The sequence below is a fragment of the Myotis myotis genome, unplaced genomic scaffold (genome assembly GCF_014108235.1).
Source record: "Myotis myotis isolate mMyoMyo1 unplaced genomic scaffold, mMyoMyo1.p scaffold_m19_p_11, whole genome shotgun sequence".
Taxonomy (NCBI): domain Eukaryota; kingdom Metazoa; phylum Chordata; class Mammalia; order Chiroptera; family Vespertilionidae; genus Myotis; species Myotis myotis.
This window is the reverse complement of record NW_023416315.1, coordinates 57,592,944-57,614,722: the sequence shown is the minus strand read 5'-3', so window position 1 is coordinate 57,614,722 and position 21,779 is coordinate 57,592,944. Positions and strand designations below refer to the sequence as shown.

The 21,779-nt window shown below is 35.5% G+C and overlaps 1 protein-coding gene across 5 annotated transcripts in view; it reads left to right on the top strand.

Annotated features, from left to right (window-relative positions):
* The window catches only part of NUP205 (nucleoporin 205), a 123,450-nt gene that overhangs the window by 58,746 nt on the left and 42,925 nt on the right, over positions 1 to 21,779 (top strand). For 4 of the 5 annotated variants that reach the window (XR_004970949.1, XM_036328580.1, XM_036328582.1 and 1 more), the window contains exons 8-22: positions 1,106 to 1,281; positions 4,359 to 4,475; positions 4,649 to 4,786; positions 6,260 to 6,410; positions 7,642 to 7,847; positions 9,707 to 9,889; positions 11,041 to 11,091; positions 11,939 to 12,148; positions 14,860 to 14,959; positions 15,314 to 15,451; positions 17,502 to 17,691; positions 18,421 to 18,541; positions 19,706 to 19,787; positions 20,081 to 20,245; positions 20,829 to 20,953. Coding sequence is in view for 4 of the 5 variants with exons in the window: in XM_036328580.1 (XP_036184473.1) it covers positions 1,106 to 1,281; positions 4,359 to 4,475; positions 4,649 to 4,786; positions 6,260 to 6,410; positions 7,642 to 7,847; positions 9,707 to 9,889; positions 11,041 to 11,091; positions 11,939 to 12,148; positions 14,860 to 14,959; positions 15,314 to 15,451; positions 17,502 to 17,691; positions 18,421 to 18,541; positions 19,706 to 19,787; positions 20,081 to 20,245; positions 20,829 to 20,953 (2,153 nt within the window). In the remaining variant the exon portion in view is untranslated. The remainder of the gene's footprint in view (positions 1 to 1,105; positions 1,282 to 4,358; positions 4,476 to 4,648; positions 4,787 to 6,259; positions 6,411 to 7,641; positions 7,848 to 9,706; positions 9,890 to 11,040; positions 11,092 to 11,938; positions 12,149 to 14,859; positions 14,960 to 15,313; positions 15,452 to 17,501; positions 17,692 to 18,420; positions 18,542 to 19,705; positions 19,788 to 20,080; positions 20,246 to 20,828; positions 20,954 to 21,779) is intronic. The other variant, XM_036328581.1, reaches the window with a different exon arrangement.

Genomic DNA, 21,779 nt, shown 5'->3' with positions numbered 1-21,779 from the left:
GGAAGGACACAACTTTACCTAAGATATACTATTACCAAAAAAATTGAGTGTCAGTCAGATCAAGTCTCTCTAGATAAAACTGCTAATTTTTAGTATAATCAGAGGACAGCAAATGTTAACTGCACCATTGGATGGGGTGCATGCCACACCACATGCCACATGGAAAACTCTACAGGATCAAAGTTCCAGTTTTTCAGCAAAGAGAGGACAAGGGAAAAATTTAAAAGATGTAGGAGGAGCCTACAGATATATCATTTAATGGCATTGTATAGTTTTTATTTGAATCTAGCTTCAAGCAAACTGCACAAATTATAAAAGCAAAATGGAAAACAATCTTTCATAACATTTATGAGAAATTGTAAATTTGACTACTGTCTGGGTATTTGATATTGAGGAATTATTTTTTAAGATATGATAATGGTATTATGTGTATGTGGTTTATTTTCTTTTTGAAATACATATGAGTGAAATGTTAAATTGTCTGAAATTTGCTTGTATCTAATTTTGGTAGAGAGGGGGAATGCTTGGAGATCTAGATGAAATGAGATTGACCATAATGGATAATATTGAAGCTAGGTGCTGGGTATGTGGAAGTTTGGTCTTTTTTTTTTTTTAGATAATCTGTTTGAAATTTCCAAATAGAAAGCTAACAAAAAGTCTTTAGGTTAAGATTTGTTTTTCAATTTTTGCTACTTGATTACCAATTAGTGGGGCTACTTAAGTGGTCATTCAGGTTTTGGTCTGACTTGTGGGCTGTGAAGACTTTTTCTGAATGATCCAGATAATTTTATTGAGATTAAAACCTTAGCATCATTTTCAGATGTTGATGCTTTATTAATAGCTCCCTGACTACATCAGTGTTACATCGTATATTTCTGATGTAATTTTTTATCACTGATAATGTTACTATGAAAGCATGTGGTTTTCTCTGTATTTTTTCAGTACTTCTTTGGGGTTTGTGAATTAGAGTTACAGAGTCTTTATTTTGTGCATGGCGCATGCTAGGAGGTTGAGCAATTTTGGAACATCAACAATATTATGAGATATTATAATCTAGTTTAAATAACTTTTATTTTGTGTGCTGTTTGTGTAAATACATTTTTAGCTGTGGCTGAATTCACAGAAGCAGATGAAGCAATGGCAGAGCTCGCAATTGCTGACAATGTTTTCCTGTTCCTCACTGAATCCGTAGTGGTGTCAGAAAACTTCTATCAGGATGAATTTTATATTCGTAGAATCCACAATCTCATCACAGATTTCCTTGCACTTATGCCAATGAAGGTAGGTGGAATTAATTTAGGATGACTAAAAAGTAGTAGAAGAATTTTATAAAATAATTTAAAACTTATTAATGAACTAATCTTACGTTTTAGACCAGTGATGGCGAACCTATGACATGCGTGTCAGAGGTGACACGCGGACTCATTTTTTTGGTTAATTTTTCTTTGTAAAATGGCACTTAAATATATAAAATAAATATCAAAAATATAAGTCTTTGTTTTACTATGGTTGCAAATATCAAAACATTTCTGTATGTGACACGGCACCAGAGTTAAGTTAGGGTTTTTCAAAATGCTGACACGGCGAGCTCAAAAGGTTCGCCATCACTGTTTTAGACACTAATAAAACTTTTAATATAGATTAAAATTTGTAGTAGTTGTGTTACAGCTTGTGAATTAGTTTGTGATTCATGACAGTGAAATAATAAAACCTGTTAACTGAGAATAAGCTAAAAAATATTTCACATTGAGAATGGTTTATAATGAGAAAGTAATAGTTAAATGAAAATGCTTGTATGGGTAGAAAATTATTAATACCTTGCTACCCTAGGGATTGATGCTAAGTTGTCTTATGTATATTTTTATGCATGATTTGGAAGGCATAGAGGAAAATCTCATTTCATAGATAATTATTTAGACTCTTTTTTAAAAATATGTATTTTTATTGATTTCAGAGAGGAAGGGAGAAGGAGAGAGAGATAGAAACATAAATGTTGAGAGAGAATTATTGATCGGCGGCCTCCTGCATGCCACCTACTTGGGATTGAGCCTGAAACCCTGGCATGTGCCCTTAACTAGAATTGAACCTGGGACCCTTCAGTCCATAGGTCAACGCTCTATCCACTGAGCCAAACCAGCAAGGGCTAGATTCTCAATTATCCTATATAATAAAGAGCTAATATGCTAATTAGACCGAACAGCAGGGCAAAGTCTAGAGAAACTTCTGGAAGACCGTCTGGATAACCTTCTGGATGAGGCGGGGCTGCGAGGGCTGAGCCCCTTGCATGAATTTCATGCATTGGGCCTCTAGTAGTATATAAATGAGCTTTTGCATGGATACAGGTAACTTAATGGATTAAAGAAATCAATACAAAAGCTATTTTTGAATAAAGGGCTTGATCCAAAAAAAGATTTTTAGAGCAATCTTAGACAGGTCCTTCATAGCATATGCTCCGTGTGCCGTTTTGTTCCAAGAAAGCCATTAAGGAGGTGGCAGGCAATAAAAGGGAGTAAAGTTCTATAAAATCACTTTTTGTGTTTGTCTATTTAAAAAAAGCACTCTTAAAGAATCTACACTTGTAATGACATGTGTGTTCTGATATCATACCTTTTGAAAAACATAAGGCAAATTAAAAAAGTATCCATAAGGCAAGCAGTGCTTAATTATTTAGTGAATCATGTTTGTTGAGTTTCTCATGTTGCCAGGTACTATGCTAGGCGTTGTGAAGAAGTCAAATAAGTAGGGGATTCATTTGTCTGCCAGCAAAGAATTATAACCTAGTTGGAGAGATAAGATACATATACACAGAAAAACACAAGTACTAATAGTAAGTAAATGAGAGGTATAGGCACTAAATTACTATGGATTTATTTAAGCTAAGTATAGTTCATTTCAGACTAGAATAGTCAAGGAATACTTAACAGGTAGCTTGACACTTCATCAACCTTGAAGGACTTGGTAGAATCACAGAATTTGGAATAGAAAGAAGCCTGCTAATCCTTTTAGTTTACATTTGCAGAAATGAAACCTTAGAAAGGTTAAGGCTTAAATTTTTCCCTAATTAGTAGCACAGCTGGGACTTTGGTTATGGAATAATAATGGTATCTGGAAATGAAGGATGAGAGAGTAATTTGATTAAACAGAATCACAAATGGCTTGGGTAGGATAAATAATGAATTTATTCACAATTCTGGGATACTATAATTTTAAAAAATAGACATAGGACTATTTAGGTTGTCTATTCTTAAATGAGCTTTGGTGGTTTGTGTCTGTCAGTGAATTTGTCCATTCAAATTGCTTGGTATAAAGTTTTCCCTAATATTCTTGTATTACGTTTTTCATGTGTATAGGATCTATAGTGATATTTTCTCTTTGAATCTTAATATTACTAATTGTGTCTTCTCCCTTTGTTTCTTATTTAACCTAGCTAGAGGTTTATCTATTTTATTGATTTGGCTTCATTGATATTTTTATACTTTATTTCACTGCTTTTAATTTTGCACTTTATTATATTATTCCTTTTGCTTTGGGTTTAATATAACCTCATTTTTTTAAGGTAGAAGCTAAGATTATTGATTTGAAACCTTTTTTTCTAATATAAGCATTTAATGTTATATATTTATCTCAAGTTACTGCTTTAGCTGTGTCACAAATTTTGATATGTTGTATTTTCTTTTTTGTTCTATTTAATATATTTTCTATTTTTCCTTGAGACGTCTTTGATCAGTGGGTTGATAGTGCTGTACAAGTCTTTCATATCCATACTGATTGTACGTGTACTTGTTCTATTGAATATTGAGAGAGGATTGTTGGAATCTCCAGTTATAATTTTGGATATATCTAACTATATTTTTTTTAAGGAAGAAAAAGTTTCTTAATTTCAGTTGGCATTTAGTACACACAAATGTTGTAAGGGAATAATTCTCAACCGGGGCTGTACTGTCCTTCAGAGTTGGTTTGGGAAATGAGTGGGACCAGTTTTGCTTGTTACATTAACTATCGCAGTGTTTTTGGTAGTTAGTAGATAGTCCAGTAAACCGTCCTTCATTGTTCAGGATAATCCAAACCAGTGAAGAAATGTCCTGCCCAAAATGTCAGTAATGTCTCCATTGAGAAACACTGTAGATAGACTCAACTTTTCTGTAGTGGAAAATACACTGAAATTTTAAGATGCTATAAATTGTGGATTTATTTACAATAAAATGTTTTCCATATTTCTTCATGTCATTAAAGTGGGATTGATATTTAAACCGTTTTTCTTTTATGTAATCACTTTCAAATGCCTGATTTCTTGCTTTCAGTATTGTTCACTTGTATAATAAATTTACTTCTTAAACCATATGTAATACATTTGTTAGGTGAAGCAGTTGAGGAATCGGGCAGATGAAGACGCTCGAATGATTCATATGAGTATGCAGATGGGTAATGAACCCCCCATTTCACTTAGAAGGGATCTGGAACATTTAATGCTCTTGGTAAGCCATTTTATTGGGTGGATTGTCATCTCCCTTCTTCCATTATTTTTTCTTTAACTTTGGAAAATTTTTGATCGAATTTCTTAAGTAAATTCATTAAAAATGTAAATTTTTATTTAAAAGTAATTTTTGAGTTATAGACATTTTTCCATAGTCATGTTTACTCTTTGCAGATTGGTGAGCTATATAGAAAGAACCCTTTTAATTTGGAGCTTGCTTTGGAATATTGGTGTCCCTCAGAGCCTCTGCAGACTACCACCATCCTAGGTTCTTACCTTGGGGTGGCTCATCAGCGACCCCCTCAACGCCAGGTGAGCTCTTCCTTTTTCTACTCTGGGATGGTAATTGGGAGTCCTGAAAACATGAAAAATGTTTTTGCCTGATGTTATTGCTGTTAACACAAATGGCCACCAATGTATAATCTTTAGAAATTTACACTTTTTCCTTTTAAAGGAAATTTGAAACTCTTAAATTTAAGTTCTCATTATTTTGAAGTTTATGTAGTCAGGCTTTTAGAACATACTAGGTAGGTGTTAAATCCTTAGAGATGGGAAAGGTATCTAGTCTCTATGTGTAACTTCCTTGAATTTTATTAGTATTAGTCTGTCCTCCATACGCATGACACTAATCAATACACATTCTTAACAAGTTGGGGAAGATAGGAGCAGTACAAGTACTAAAGGAAGAAGCTTAGAAGTTACAATTGATGACAAAGTGCATATGAGTCAGTGATAGTGTAGGAAAAGTTCATTTTTTACCCTACATTAACTAAAGTATGACATGCTGTAGCAAATGAGACAGATTGCCACATCTGTCTTTGGGATTTCCTGTTCTAGCAGCTTTCATGTGTTTAATTTTCATTTATGGTAGAGTCTAACATCAGATACCACTTCTTTTTACTGATTTCTTACACTTATTGTTTCATATTTCTCCCCTTTAAAAATGTTTTAGAGAAGGATTTATTAAAATTCTTAGATATTAAAAAAAACTTTATTGTGAAAATTCTTGAACATGGAAGAGAGATTAATTATAATGAACACCCAGCATCTTAATTTAATAGCTACTAACATCTTGTCATGTTTGGTTTATTTATTAGTGTTATTTTTTTCCTATTTTTATTTCGCTGGATTATTTTAAAGTAAAGTATAGGCAGCATGACATTTCACTTCTCATTGGTTAAGTTAATAGCTCTTAAAAATCAGCCTGTTTTTTGTACGTACTTACAAAACCATTGTTACACCTAACAGATTTAACAGTAATATCCAGAGATCTCTACATTTTCAGTTCTGAGTTCCAACTAATGATTCTGAATAATATTTTTAGCTGTTGATAATAGATTTAAAGAATAAGGAAAAGTTAGTAAGTGAACTTGCACGAGTGTAGGTATTGGCTGGAACACAAAACAAAATATGTTTATGCTACCATAAAATATTTTTTCAGGTTGCAGGTCTTTATACTAAATTTGATTGGAATTTAGTAACTCTGATTTCTAGGTATATCTTTGAATTTGCTGGTTAATTTTAGATGGGTAAGTTTCTTCAGTTGCTTTGCATATTTAGAATGTGAATAATCTGATGTTCTGAGACATTGAGATATTTAAATTGCTAGTGACAAGCTTAAAAAAACAAATTTTCATAAGTAGAATACCAGATTATTTTGGCTTTGGGGGGTTAAATCAGAGCACTTAATTAGTTTTCGTTAATATATAGTCTTTATTAGGTAGTCCCTTTTGCCTTAAATTTAAGATATGCTTTATGTAAACTAATGGTTTCTACCTATTTCAGGTTGTCTTGTCAAAGTTTGTTAGGCAAATGGGTGACCTGTTGCCTCCAACTATTTATATTCCTTATCTGAAAATGCTCCAGGGATTGGCCAATGGGCCCCAGTGTGCCCACTACTGTTTTAGCCTGCTCAAAGTCAATGGTAGTAGTCATGGTAAGAAAAATCTAGATGTTGTTTAAATTTGTTCTAAAATTCTTGAGTTCAGTATTCCCCTTTCTATTAAAGAATATTGTTTATTTGTGATAGGTTCTACCAGGTGTATAAATTATTTTTATAATAATGGAAAGTAATACACAGTGGCTTTATGCACAGTGATGCCTTGATTATGTTCTCACAAGCTGGGGAATTTTACCATTTGCTTTATAAAATACAGTTCAGTTTAAGAAATAAAAATTAATATATAACAATTTTAAAGAACACATCTGGTGCTCAAAGCAAACTATATCCCCCTGCCACTTAATTTTGATGTCTTTAATGTGTGTGTGCCTTCTACATTTCTGTGCTTAATAGTTTTTCTTTCGACCCTCTCCCAATTTCCTCATTTAATTTTCAGACTTGAGTCTGGTTAAGCCAAAAACACTGCAAAAGGGAAGAGAAAGAAATATTTATTAAACATCTGCTTTATTAGGTAGATATTACTTTCGTTTTATATGTGAGGAAATTGAGGTTTAGAGAAGTAATTTACCCAAAGTCACAAGTAATTGGGGAGCCATGTTTGGAAGTGTGATCTGCCTGGCTTGCTTGTCTTATATGCTGTGCTTTTGCTTCCAGTGCTTGGTATTTAATGAGCAGTGTTATTACAAATCTAGACTGTTAGTTATCTCTTTCTCTGAGAATTTAAACTCAACATTGGGGAATTTTTGGTGGGAGAAGTAGCCCTGTATAGTTACATGACAACACAGAGGAGCTCTCCTAGATACGAAGTAGATAACTGACATCCAAAGTAATTAATCTTTGCATTTACATGGGCACCACCCATTCCTAGACCTGACAGATTAATCCAGAGTTCTAGCTCACAAGTGGATTTTACCCATTTAAAAAATATATTTTTATTGATTTCAGAGAGGAAGGAAGAGGGAAAGAGAGATAGAAACATCAATGATGAGAGAGAATCATTGATTGGCTGCTGCTTGCACGCCCCCTACTGGCGATTGAGCCCAAAACCTGGGCATGTGCCCTGAACGGGAATTGAACCTGTGACCTCCTGGTTCATAGTTTGATGCTCAACCAATGAGCCATGCCAGTTGGGCCTAACCCATTTTAAACACACTACTTATCTAGGACAAAGACCACGTTTATTATTTTAAATTTGTTTTCTTCCTCCATTTCCAAGCAAGTGCTTAGACATTTTTCAAAGAAAATTCTGTGTTGTCTTTCTTTACAGTTGAAAATATTCAGGGAACAGGGGGCAGTCCTGTTTCCTGGGAACATTTTTTTCACTCCTTAATGCTTTACCATGAACACCTCCGGAAGGATCTTCCTAGTGCAGACAGTGTCCACTACCGCCACCTGCCTTCGCGTGGCATCACCCAGAAGGAGCAGGATGGACTGATTGCTTTTTTACAGCTCACATCTACCATCATTACTTGGGTAAGTAACCCATCCACAGCATGAGAGTGTAATTTTATTGCTTTCTAGTACTGGGCATTTTAAGGAGCCCCCATATTTTTGTGTATTAAGCTTGTATATCACTAAATTTATTAGTGATCAATTTAGCACATATATAGAATTATGTTCTGTTGTTTTGTTTTATTTAGCTTTGTTTCTTATTTCATTTTATAACCCAGTCTTAATTTGGCTTCTTTCTATCCTTAGTTATAAGCATTCTGTTCAGCTGGTCTTCAGGCTCTCAAGGATGGTGGTTCTGTAATTTAGTTGTAATTTTGATGTGGTTGTTGGAGGAGGTGAGCTCTGTGTTTACCTACTGTGCCATCTTTATGGGAAGCCTCCTATAGAATTTTGTTCTTCAGTTCTTTAGAAGATATAGTTATGGTAGTCCTGCTTATTGCCTTAAGCTTATAAGAAAATAACAGCCTAAACCTGAAAGAAAATATTCATAAGGGCAAATAAAAGTCAATTGTTGGGTGCTCATCCTTCTAGAGAATTTCCCTGCATAGGTGTGGATGTGTGTGTACATAAAGAATGTTTTTAAAATTATGGAGTGTTGTCCCATAATTAATTTCTTGTTGACACTATTACAGATGTCTCCATTCCCCCCTTTGCCCCATAAAGAATATTTTTAGCCCAGCCGGTGGTGCACAGTGGTTGAGCGTCAACCAATGAACCAGTAGGTCACAGTTCGATTCCCGGTCACTGATCATGGCGCATGCCCCGGTTGCAGGCTCGATCCCCCGTAGGGGGCATGCAGGAGGCAGCCAACCAGTGATTCTCTGTCATCATTGATGTTTCTATTCCTCTCTCCCTCTCCCTTCTTCTCTGAAATAAAAATATATTTTAAAAATATTAAAAAAAGAATATTTTTAATTAAAAAGAAAAGTTATTTACGGAATTACTCCTCTTCTCCTTACATCAAGCCATCTTACCCGCCACTACCAAATTAGTCTTTGTAAAAATACATTATTTTCATTATATAATATTTCTGCTCAGTAGTCTCTTCTAGTGTTTCTATGATTCACCAGAGTAAAGAGAAGTTGCTCAGTCTGACATTCTGACTGAAGGATAGGAATAGTTTTTCTCCCCGCCCCCCAATAATGCATAATATTATTAGACATCAAACATAATGTTATCCCTGGCCAGGTGGCTCTGTTGATTGGAGTGTTGTCCCATACACCAAAAAGGTGGTGAGTTTGGTTCCTGGTCAGGACATATACCTAGGTTTCGGGTTCCATCCCTGGCCCAGGTTGGGGTGTGTGTGGGAGGCAACCTATCAATGTTCCTTTCTCATATCAGTGTTTTTCTCCCCTACCCCCCTTTCTTCATCTCTCTCTCTCCCTTCCCCTGACTTTCCTCTTTCTGAAATCAATAAAAACATCCTTGGGTGAGGATTTTTTTTAAAAAGGTAATTATTTCTCATTGAATTAAAATGGCGTGATATTTGATGCCATATATGTCAGTAAAGGACAAGTATTTATCCATTTACATATTGTATTACAAGTAGAATATATTATATTGTTTCAGAAAGGATTTAGAGTGCCTAGGTAAGATTTATGTGACCTGGCAGACCATTTATCTCTGCATGCATTATTTTCCATGCTTAGGGCTGTGAAAGTAATTCTACAGAGGCTGTTTCTCTTCCATTCTTTACACTGACTGAGCTAGTGATCTGAGTTGATCCATTGGTAGACTTCAAGCTTAAGCCACTGGCTTACCTTTATTTTAGGACATATTAAGCCCGTGATGCAGATGCTAGACATTTGCGTGATTGCTGGTCATTTTTCTTAGCTTTTGTAAATGGAAAGTCTCTTATTCTTTTTGTGTCCAATGCTCAGAGTGAAAATGCGCGTCTGGCACTCTGTGAACATCCTCAGTGGACCCCTGTGGTGGTGATTCTGGGACTCCTGCAATGCAGTATTCCCCCTGTTCTGAAAGCCGAACTACTGAGGACACTGGCAGCTTTTGGCAAGTCACCCGAGATCGCTGCTTTCCTCTGGCAGTCGTTGGAATACACTCAGGTAGTGTTATGAGCTCCTGTATTCATTTACATTAGTTTAGTTTGGAAAGTGAGGCTTGATAATATTATAGAAGCAAGAGCATCCAACTTGAAACTTATCATATACCATGAACTTCTCAAGTAGAAAGTTACCATTTCCATCCTGAGCATTAGAAACTAATAGGCTTGGTTTTTCCTCTTGGATCTGTGACAACTTTCCTAGGTTACTGGAGACTGGTTCTTCTCTTAAGACTTAGTTTTTCAGTGTAAGAGATTAATGAATGGACAGAATTCCTCAACCCTGTCTTTGAGACCAGGATGATATAAGCCTTCAGAAGTCATCTAAACTCATTAAATGTGGGGAGTGCCTATTTTTCTTTTCTTTAGATGTAAGCCATATTGGAATTTTTCTGTCAAGGTATACCATAGTTATTCTATATGTGGTAAAAGAAATTAAGGATGGACTCTGCAGAGGTACATTTGCGTGATTGCTAGGAAAATGGTTGGATGGACTTTGTGTTTGTCTTAGAAGTAATACAACATAAGGAGGGCCTGTGAATCTAACACATTATTCGTAGAAGCAACTGTTTGGAAGCAGTAAACTATTCTAATTATGTTCTAACATGTGTCCTGAAGATGTTAATGAGACAGTTCTGTCCTCAGAGAAAGGCTTTTTTTAAAGGCCTCCACCTAATAGTATATTCTTAACTTGCAAGAGAGTTAAGTAGCTTGACATGAAATATAATTACTTATACCATAGGCTATGTTTGCCTCTAGCAAGGTCAGGACAGAACATCTTAACTCAAAACTCTGCCAACATAAGAAACCTATTCTGAACAAGTGTACTTAGTTTTCTAGAACACTGGTGAGATTTCATCCCATAAATCCTTTTAAAATTCATTCCTCGAATATCTGAGAGGAAATTTGCAGAAAATGTATCTTGTGTGCACTTAGAAATGACCAGTTTTCTGAAGCCCAGGTAACTGGAAGTTCTGCCCGACCACGACACAGTTGCTAATGGAAGTCCATGGAGACTTCTCAGTTGTCAGTTCTGATTGACATTGTCAGATATGTGGATGTGGTGGGTGGGGATATGACTATTACATCGCAAAGCCACTACTTTTCATTGGTGAATGAGGATTGCTCCTAACCTCTCATTTTTATTATTTTAAGATATTGCAGACCGTAAGGGTTCCAAGCCAGAGGCAAGCTGTTGGTATAGAGGTAAAGTTTTCCTTTTAGTTTGAATGCTATATTTATACAATCACATGATTCACTAGGACTTATTCTTACACTATTAAGTTTCTATTGTTTTCCAATTTAATGTATTTTCATTTAAAGGGTTTGCTGGTCAGTGTTGAAACTTTTAATAAAAAGAACTAAAGTACTTTAGGTTTCAGCATTGGAAAAGGTTGTTACATGGCAGCCTTCCAGACTGAAAGTTTGATTTGACCTCAATATAATTAGGTTACTTGAGTCAACCTGAAGTGGGACTTTGTTTCTTTTCTTCTCTCTCTTTGCTCCCTCTCTCTTTCTTAAAGAAACACTTAAGATTTCTACTTTCACTTCAAAGTTGGAAACAATATATGAGAATTTGAAATCCTTCCATGTGATTGATCTAGATCAGCCGTGGGCAAACTACGGCCCGCGGGCCGGATCCGGCCCTTTTGAAATGAATAAAACTAAAAAAAAAAAAGACCGTACCCTTTTATGTAATGATGTTTACTTTGAATTTATATTAGTTCACACAAACACTCCATCCATGCTTTTGTTCCGGCCCTCCGGTCCAGTTTAAGAAACCATTGTGGCCCTCGAGTCAAAAAGTTTGCCCACCCCTGACTAGATTCATGTACTATTAATACTTTGTATCACTTCCTGGGTTTTGGCTAAAATTAAGTATATAATACTTTTGTGTTTCTTTCTTTAAATGAATAATGGTAATAATCTGTTTTGCGTGTTTTGGTGTGATAGTTTAACAATGTTGAGTTAATGTCTGCAAAGTGCTTGGCACCTTATAGCACCTTATAACGTATTTTTATGTTATCAATTTTTCTTTATTTTTCTTTGGAAGGTTGAACTAAATGAAATAGAATCCCGGTGTGAAGAATACCCGTTGACACGGGCCTTTTGCCAGCTTATTAGTACTCTGGTGGAGAGCTCATTTCCTTCTAATTTGGGTGCCGGACTGAGGCCCCCTGGCTTTGATCCTTATTTGCAGTTCCTTAGAGATTCTGTGTTTCTCCGATTCCGCACAAGAGCTTACCGGAGAGCAGCTGAAAAGGTTACGTTCAGAGAAAAACTTTTTTCTCCTTATTCATATATTGCTACTTTTTCTATTAAAGGTATAAGATACTACAGATTCATTTTAGCTTTTGCAAGTTAGTAAGCTTCACAGTCTTAATACTGAAATGTCTATGGTCTGATTAGTGTATATGCATTAAAAATAATCTTGGGCATTAAAACCAAAGCACTGACTTGTAGTGATCAGTAATTTAATTGCTATGAGTTCACAGTCATTAATGTCCTTAATTGAACAAACTTTGACCAAAATGAAACCAAAAATGTTACACCTTTGTCAGTTGAAAACACTATTTTTTATAGCAATGATTTAGGTTAGGGATCGAAATAAATTTAAACTTGCACCAATTTATTTTGATTAGTAGCACTTCTGGCTTAGTGGGAAAGTGAACTATGATCCATTTAAGTGTCTGCCATGGATAGAAGCTGAGGGAGCATTGATATTTATGCACATTAGCTCTGGTTGCAGCACAATCACAGCTGAGTTTATTGTTTTTATCATCTTATGTAACTCCAATTTTAGTGTGAGGCAGGTACTACTAATATTCCCATTTTACAGATGGAGGCTTAGCAAGGTTAAGGAACTTGCCTATGGTCCAGAACCAGGATTTGAACCTAGGAGTCTGCTTCCAGATCTAGGCATTACCCAGTAAGCTATGTAAGAGACCTTTCCAGGTTCTGACATAATTCACTTTAGTTTATTGCTTCTTGGCCTTTTGGCTAAGATCAAGCATAGTAATTCACTTTAGTATATAATACTGTTTATTGCCTCACAGAATATCCTCACATGTATCTTGTAGGTATATTTCTACCTTATTTTTAAAGTTTGCTGTTTTTGAACCTATTGGGTTTTTTTTTTTTTTTGTATTAATGATTATAAAATTTAAGTTTATGCTCATTTGGGACAGTTTGGAAAAATATAGAAAAATATAAGACATTACATCATTCGTAATCCTGGTGCCAAAGGAAAGATAACTACTTCGTCTTTATCCTATGCAGATGTACTTAAGTCAGATAATTAATTACATTAGTTTTATTGTTTTGGCCACTAAACCATAAAAGGATTTTTTTATGTGTTAATAATAATTGAAAACAGTCTTTCTAATGACTGCATAATTATTACTTTTATCTAGCATAGTTTAGTCATTGCCTTATCACTAAATATAGTTTGTTTCCAATTAAGTCCCAGGTAACTGAAGTTTGGGGGTTTTTTTTGGTCAATGGCTTCATAATTTTTGCTTCTCATGTAGCAAAAATAAACATCAAGAGGGGTATACATTTTATTTAGGCTCTAGAATTACCTTGATAACATATATTCCCTTAATGGATAAAACAATAGTAGTAATTATGACTCATTCATAAAAGTTATTTTGATGGCTAATGGATGCTGATAATTGCAATCTCTTTAACAAAGTGTCCTGATATTTTTTGGGGCATTTATTTTAAATATCTTATTTTTCTTTTCTTAAAAAGGTCATTATGACCTAAGTGTTCAGAGCTTTAGTCAGCCATGCCCTTATGGGTGTTACTACTCTTCGCCCACGCATGTCTGCATTTCAGGTGCTGCTGCTTTCCCTATCCATCATTAATTTCAGTTCCTCCCCAACATATTTACCCCAAGAAAATTTCCCTCAGTTTTGTGAATTGATTTCACTTGAATGTCTTCTTCAGGTTTAACTGCAGCACTATATTTTAGAACACTGGCTTCTCACAAAAACAGTGCTTTGGATTGAGATAGCTTGATAAATGTGTAGAGTGTTAGAGGCAATGTGTATGTTTTCAGTCCTGAAATCCATTATTATGTGGTGATAAACCTTTTTTATTTAAATAAATGATCTTAAAATTTTTGGAAATATAGAAAAAGTGAATAACTTTAAAATAGTAGTTTTAAAAAAATCATGATATAGTCCCAATTCCCAAACTCAGCCTTGATAAAATTATGTGCAGTGAAAATAATAATCTATAAAACAAATCTGTGTATAATTACCAAATTCAGCCTTTTAAAAATTCTATGCAATTAATTTTTAAAATAAAGTTTTAATTTTACTGTCTGTACTATTGTATTTTTCCTTTGGCATAAATATTTTTTCTTTCTGTTGCATAGTTTTTAAATTATTTTTAACAAAAAGGTGATGATGGGTTCTTTTGGGGCAAGCCTAGCAGTGATTATGTCTTGTTAACATCTTTGGTGAGAGCCACAGGATAGCACACTGTCTGGGATTAGAAGTTCAGAGCTTGACCTCCCACATGTTTGCTGCCAAGCTTTATGGTCTCATGGAAAACCATTCACTCTCTTCACCCGGGAAATAAGGGTGATTAGAGGAGATGATTTCTCAGATCTTTTCCCTATGAGATTCTTAGAGAATATGTGTCCAAGTTGGATGTTAATTATAAATGGACTGTGACTAGATATTAAGTGCTTCAGATTTGCTAATGAAGCCCAAATATCAGGTGTAGAAACATTTCTTTTAAAATAATACTTTTACAAATGTTTACCTTGAAAAATTAGCCAGTTCATTATCATTTAGCAAAATAAAGCAAAATAAATTGGGATTTCTGTATTGCTTTGTATAAATTAATAAAGTAGACATGGACTTCACTCATTTCTGGAGGAAAGTCGGAGAAGGAAAAGCCTGGCCTGGCTATCACCTTGGACTATTTTATTGTTACTGAAATGTTTGTATCTTTCTATAGTGGGAAGTTGCTGAAGTTGTTTTGGAGGTGTTCTACAAATTGCTCAGAGATTATGAGCCTCAACTTGAAGATTTTGTAGACCAGTTTGTGGAAATACAAGGTAGTTAATTCCATCACTTTCAAACAAGATGTCAGCTATTTATAAAACTATTTATAATTTATACATTTTATGTCATTTATATTATTTCCATTAAAGTAAAATTTTACTGAATGGAAGCCGAAGAACATTGCCTTACAGATTCTTTAGTGAGTTAACATTATAAGTGACTGATTGCTGTATGCAGATCAGCATTTTGGGGATTTACTATGGTGTACAGTTTGTATCATTGTCTCTAAATTGAAACTTGGCCTTGGTCTGTTTAAATGCCATTTAATTTATGTCTCATACATTCCTCACATTCAGGAGTGTGAGAAAAATACTAATTCACCATCTCTTGGACCGTGTTCTATTTAGGAGAAGAAATCATAGCTTACAAGCCCCCAGGATTTAGCCTGATGTATCATCTTCTAAATGAGTCACCCATGTTGGAGCTTGCGCTTAGTTTACTGGAAGAAGGCGTTAAGCAGCTGGACACCTATGCCCCTTTCCCTGGTACGTGCCTGCGTGTCTTATGTCTCGAAAACAGTTTTGGTATTTTTATCTTTTGTAAACTGAGGGTTTGAAATAATCCAATGACCTCTGAAGATCTTTTTCACAGTAAAATTCTCTATCTACAGTAGTGTTGTCAGGGAGTCATACAATGAAAATATATTAAAAGTGAAAGCATAGATAGTAAAGGACAAGAGACTCACTATAACTGTCTCACTGCAGATTCTTTAGAGGTAATTATAGTGACCTTCACTTTAACATGTTTAACATATGTACATTTAAATCTAAAGTACTTTTTGTTTGTTTTTCCATATAATATTTGTAAAAGCACTTGCTATAGTGCCTGGTACATAATGTTAAATAAATAATTGTTTTTATTGATTGATTGCTTACTATGCATTTTGTGCTTTTAAAAGCACATTTCATGTATTAATGCATTTAATCTGTATGCAAGCCCTGTGTGGTAGATACTATTATTTCCAGTTAACAACTAAGGAAACTGATGCACAAAGAGGTTTCACATCCTCCCCCAGAAAGTGCCAGGACTGTGATTTGAACCTCAGCAGCTTGGCTTCAGAGCCTGTGTATTTTCAATTTGAACGATGGGATTATAAGTGATCCTTGTTTTGTTTCTGGCTTCTTTATTTCCCAGATTTTCCACAATGAGCATGTATTACTCTAAATTAGTTTTTCGGCCTTGGCATCATTGACATTTTGGGCTGAATAATCCTTTGTTGTAGGAGCTGTCCTGTGGATTGTAGGCCTCTACCCACTAGATCAGGGGTGGGCAAACTTTTTGACTCGAGGGCCACAATGGGTTCTTAAACTGGACCGGAGGGCCGGAACAAAAGCATGGATGGAGTGTTTGTGTGAACTAATATAAATTCAAAGTAAACATCATTACATAAAAGGGTACGGTCTTTTTTTTTCTTAGTTTTATTCATTTCAAACGGGCTGGATCCGGCCTGCGGGCCGTAGTTTGCCCACGGCTGCACTAGATGCCTGAGAACCGTTGCTCTAAATCATCGATTTTCAAATTTTTTCATCTTACCACACACATAATGACTAAAATTCATCGTCACACCAAAAAATATATTTTTTGCCTATCTGACAAAAAAGATGTAATTTTGATTCATTCACACTGGATGGCTATTGTTGCGTTGGCTGTTGTCATTTTATTTGATAATCTAAGGGAAAAGAGGTCGATGCCCCTGACTAAATAGTCAGATATTGCATGGTTTAAGATTTTTTTGTGGCACACTAGTTGAAAATCACTGCTCTAAATAGTTAGGGAAAATGTACAGGAAAAATGACCTAGCCCTAGCCAGTTTTGCTCAGTGGATAGAGCGTCATCCCAAGGACTAAAGAGTCCCGGATTCCATTCAGGTCAAGGGTACGTACCTTGGTTGCAGGCTCGATCCCCGGCCCTGGTCGGGGCACATGTGGGAGGCAACCAATCAATGTGTCTTTCTCACATCAATGTTTCTCTCTTTCTGTCTCCCTCTCCCTTCTACTCTCTCCAAAAATCAATGGAAAATATCCTCGACTGAGGATCAACAACAAATACAAAACAAAACAAAATGACCTAGAAGCCATTGCATAAAAGGAATCTGAGTCACAAAAATTACCATAACTTGCATGGGTGAGCAGTTTTGTGAAGTTGCTGCTGAAAGTTTGAGAACTTGAAAGCTTTTTGAATCTAGAACTTGTGTGTGTGTGTGTGTGTGTGTGTGTGTGTGTGTGTGTATGCTTATATTTTAATCCTCACCCAAGGATATGTTTTTATTGACTTGAGAGAGAGGAAGGAAGAGAGAGAGAAACATCTATGTGAGAGAGAAACATCTCTCAATTGCCTCTCCTATGTGCCCCGATCGGAAATTGAATCCACAGCCTGGGTATGTGCCCTGACCGTGAATTAAACCAGTGACCCCTTGGTGCATGGACGGTGCTCCAACCGAGACACACTGGCCAGGCCTTATCTGTTTTCCTAAGACTTGACTATGAGTTTCTACTATTCATGTGGAACTTTCTAACGTCCATTTTTGGTTTATAGGGAAGAAACACTTAGAGAAATCGGTACAGCATTGCCTTGCACTTCTCAATCTTACTTTGCAAAAGGAAAATCTCTTTATGGACCTTCTAAGAGAGAGTCAGCTGGCTCTGATAGTCTCTCCTTTAGAACAGCTTTTGCAGGGAATCAATCCCAGAACTAAGAAGGCTGATAATGTGGTGAATATTGCCAGGTAAGCTATAGTTGTAGGTAAAAAAATGATGAAATGAATTAGATGGGATTCTAGCTTTGATTTCCAAATCTGGACAGATCCCTAATGTACTTTTTTTTTTTTTTTTTTTTTTTTGCGCCTTGTTTTGTTCTTGCCTTCTCTGTCTCCTGTGATTTTAATTACTTTACAATTTATTTTTCTTCTTTCTAATTATTCTATGTTCTATTCTAGTATAAAATGATATAATCTTAATGTTGTATGTCTCCTGTAAGGGAAGTGGGTATTTGGAGGATAGGACTGGGAAGCAAACTTTTCACTGTATATATTCTAGCTTCTGGTTGTTTGGTGGCCTTATTTGGTATTCCTGAACATGTAGAAGCATCACCTGATCTCAGCCTTCAGCTCTCCATTGCTTTTTTCCTATGTGTGTCAATGTTCAAAGGTCTCCTTTCTATGAGGACACCAGTCATTAGGGCCCTTCCTGATGACTTCATCTTAATTTGATTGACTACTTCTCCAAAGACCCTATTTTCCAAGGTCACTATGGGTTTAAATATCAACATAGGACTTTTAGAGGAATACAATTCAACCCATAAGAAGCTGAACGTGGTTAGAAGGGGAAACCGTTGTCTAATTTAACCCAAAGTGCTATATGGGTGGGAGAAGCCCTTGTTCTAAATGTTCTTTATTGAGACAAATGAGAAGCCAAATCTCATTACATTATTCCTCAAATGTTTTCTTGCTTTAAAGATACCTGTATCATGGCAATACTAATCCGGAATTGGCTTTTGAAAGTGCCAAGATCCTCTGCTGTATCTCTTGCAACACCAATATTCAGATAAAATTGGTTGGAGATTTCACACAAGACCAGGTAACAGATTTTGTTGTTGTTAATTTTTGGTGCATCTGAGTTCATATGGAAGTCACAGTGTCTATGGAGGAATTGTATTGTTTGTGAGAAAATTCTCCAGGAATAAGTGTACTTATGTATGCTGGGTGAAAACCTACTTGTATAAAGAGCTGTGCTTTATATTTGGAGAAATTAACAAATACCACAGTGATATTACATAGACTGTAGAATTGATTATACTATCTATACATAGTATGTGATTGTAATGTCTAATGAGACTGTTGCTACTCTGAGCTCCTTACAGTAATTAGGTTGTAAGTGCAACTTCTGTTTGTTTCTTGCATCTATCGTCTCACCCTCTGTCAACTGTATTCCGAGTGAGCCTCTGCACTGCTGAGTGTGTCTCACTGTTGTGAGTTGTCTACTTCTATGGATTTCTGATGATCCGCATTTGTGTCACTTCATTGGATATTACTTTTAACATCCTGCTAAATTTCCTGTGGAGATTGAGTAGTATCTAATCTCTCAGCCCAGAAATATAAAGCTAGTGAAAGTAGTAGATTTCTAAAGATGAGAATTTTAGATGTAAGATGAGAATTTTATTTTATTAACACCACGCTCTAATCAACTGAGCTAACCGGCCGCCCGGAGAATTTTATTTTATACTTTAGTTAAATTCTGTAGAATTTAGTATGTGATGAAGAGGTCATAAAATAACAATTTAATGATATATTTTTTAAAAACTAGTTTGATTCTTTGAGAAAGAAAATTAGGGATGGCAGGGGAGAGTCACTGGGTGGGAAGAGATCAACCAATGAACTTGTATGCATATATGCATAACCCATGGACACAGACAGTAGAGTGGTGAAGGTCTGGGTTGGGGTGGGGTGGGCTAGAAGAGGCCAATGGGGGACAAAGGGGGGCATATGTAATACTTTCAATAATAAAGGTTTTTAAAATCCCAGTAAACTTAAAAATTTTGTTTCTTTAATTATTTTTATAGAGAGCTAACTCATGGCAGTTTAAGGAACTGAGTTTTCTATTAAAAATGTAACTAAAATCTCAATACTTGGTGCAGATTTGCCTTTCTTTATATACAAATGTTTATAAATATATATCATGTTTATTATAGTTTCTCTAATATTTAGAAACTTTATAATTTCTTTTATCTTCATATGACTTCAGAGTATAAGTCAGAAGCTGATGGCTGGATTTGTGGAGTGTTTGGATAATGAAGATACAGACGAATTTATGCGGCTGGACGATGGTAAGCCCTAGATTAAAATGTGTACTTCTTATTTTATATAAACACTTCCTATAAAGGAAACTGTTGGTTATCTGTCTAGTGATGATATAAGAGAACTGAGAGAATTTGCTAGCATAAATGTATGAGGCTTTTGGGAAACTTATTAACAAATCTGAACTCAGTGTGATGGCTAACCAGGTAAACTGCAACCAAAGAAAACATAGAGGTTTGGAAAAAAGTTTTATGGTTTTAAATTTGACTTAATGTTCACTTTTTATTGTTTTATAATTTTGTTTTGTGATTTTTACATTAAGGGTCAGAATTTGATAAGAAATTAGCTGGAATCCGTCATGAAACAAGAATCCATATCTTGAATCTTCTCATCACCTCGCTGGAGCGCAATCCACCCAGTCTTGCTCTCTACCTATTGGGCTTTGAATTGAAGAAACCTGTCAGTACCACAAACCTACAAGACCCAGGTAGAGCTATAAGATACATAGGCATTTATTGCTTTTCATATTTATTTAGCTAATTTAGTCATTTTTATTTTTATATTTTTGTTAATCCTCACCTGAGGATATTTTCATTGATTTTTAAAGAGAGGGGAAGGGAGGGGGCGAGACAGAGAGAGAGGGAAACATTGATGTGAAAGAGACACATCGATTGATTGCCTCCCACATACACACCAAATGGGGCTGAAGATTGAGCCTGAAACTGAGGTTTGAACGTTACTTAGCCTGCAGCCCTTCAATCCAAGGGCCAGCAGTCCAGCTGCTGAGCCAGACTGGCTAGGGCAGTTACTCACTTATTGAATGCCGGGCTCATGGGATAATTCACTGAAAGAAATAGTAATGTAGAGAGATGGATCAATGTTTAGGACTTTAAAGTCTGGACAAACTAATAACCCTTAGAAAATTTGTATTTATAAATTTTTGTATCAGTATTTGTAAGGCTGTTTATAGTAGAGGAGATATATATGGAACCTAACTTTTGTAGAGGTATTTTCAGGTCTTTAATGCAGACATTTTAAGACAAGTTGAATTTTCTCTTGGTTTCACGTAGGAGTGTTAGGTTGCCCTCGGACGTGCCTTCATGCCATCTTAAACATCTTGGAGAAAGGAACTGAAGGGAGGACAGGCCCGGTGGCAGTGAGAGAATCTCCTCAACTTGCTGAGCTATGCTACCAGGTAAGCAGCAGGCTGCATTTGGTAGCACTTAATAGAAGAAACTGAACTAGATGCTTGAATATATCAGCAATGAAAGTATAACAGTAAGACTGAGTTGAAATGAATTCATTTGGTAGTTTGACCAGCCTTTCATTTATGGATAAAATCGATAACACACAAATCCCAAGATCCTATGGATCTACAAATACTGTGTGTTGATCACTTGAAAAATGGGGGAAATTGGATTTTTGAGATGGATTTTGACCAGGTGATGTAGAAACTGCCAATGATGCTGCGTTTCCCTTTGCTTCTTTCTAGTGAAGAGAGCAGTGGATTTGGGTCAGAAGACTTCTGGTTCCCATCTCTGCCCCTAATAGCTAAGACACCGTGGGCATGCCATGAAACTTCTCTATAAGATTTTTGATCTTTGGAAAGGGCTTAAATAAGAATGTAATTGAAAGCACTTTTTAAGAACCATGTAACTTATGCAGCCCTATAGTTATATGTAAGGTGGTAGGAAGTCAAACTAGTGTTAAGTTTAAACTATAGTGAAAACTTCTGTCTTGTATTTTAGACTTGTGTTTATTTTTGATTTATTCATTTCACAAGCATTTTAAGAGCTAGTTTTTATAAGATGCAACTAGTTTCTTAATTTAAGTGGCATCCCAATTCACATTTTCATGCTAAGAAAAGCATCATTAACTTCTAGTGACATAGATATTTTTGTTTTTCATTTTGTAATTCTTTACTATTTTCTTCTATCCTCTGGCTGTCCAAACGGCCTATCACTGTAAGTACTACAGCTAGGTCTTACTTTGAATCAAAATCAATTCTTCCTTAGTAGGGG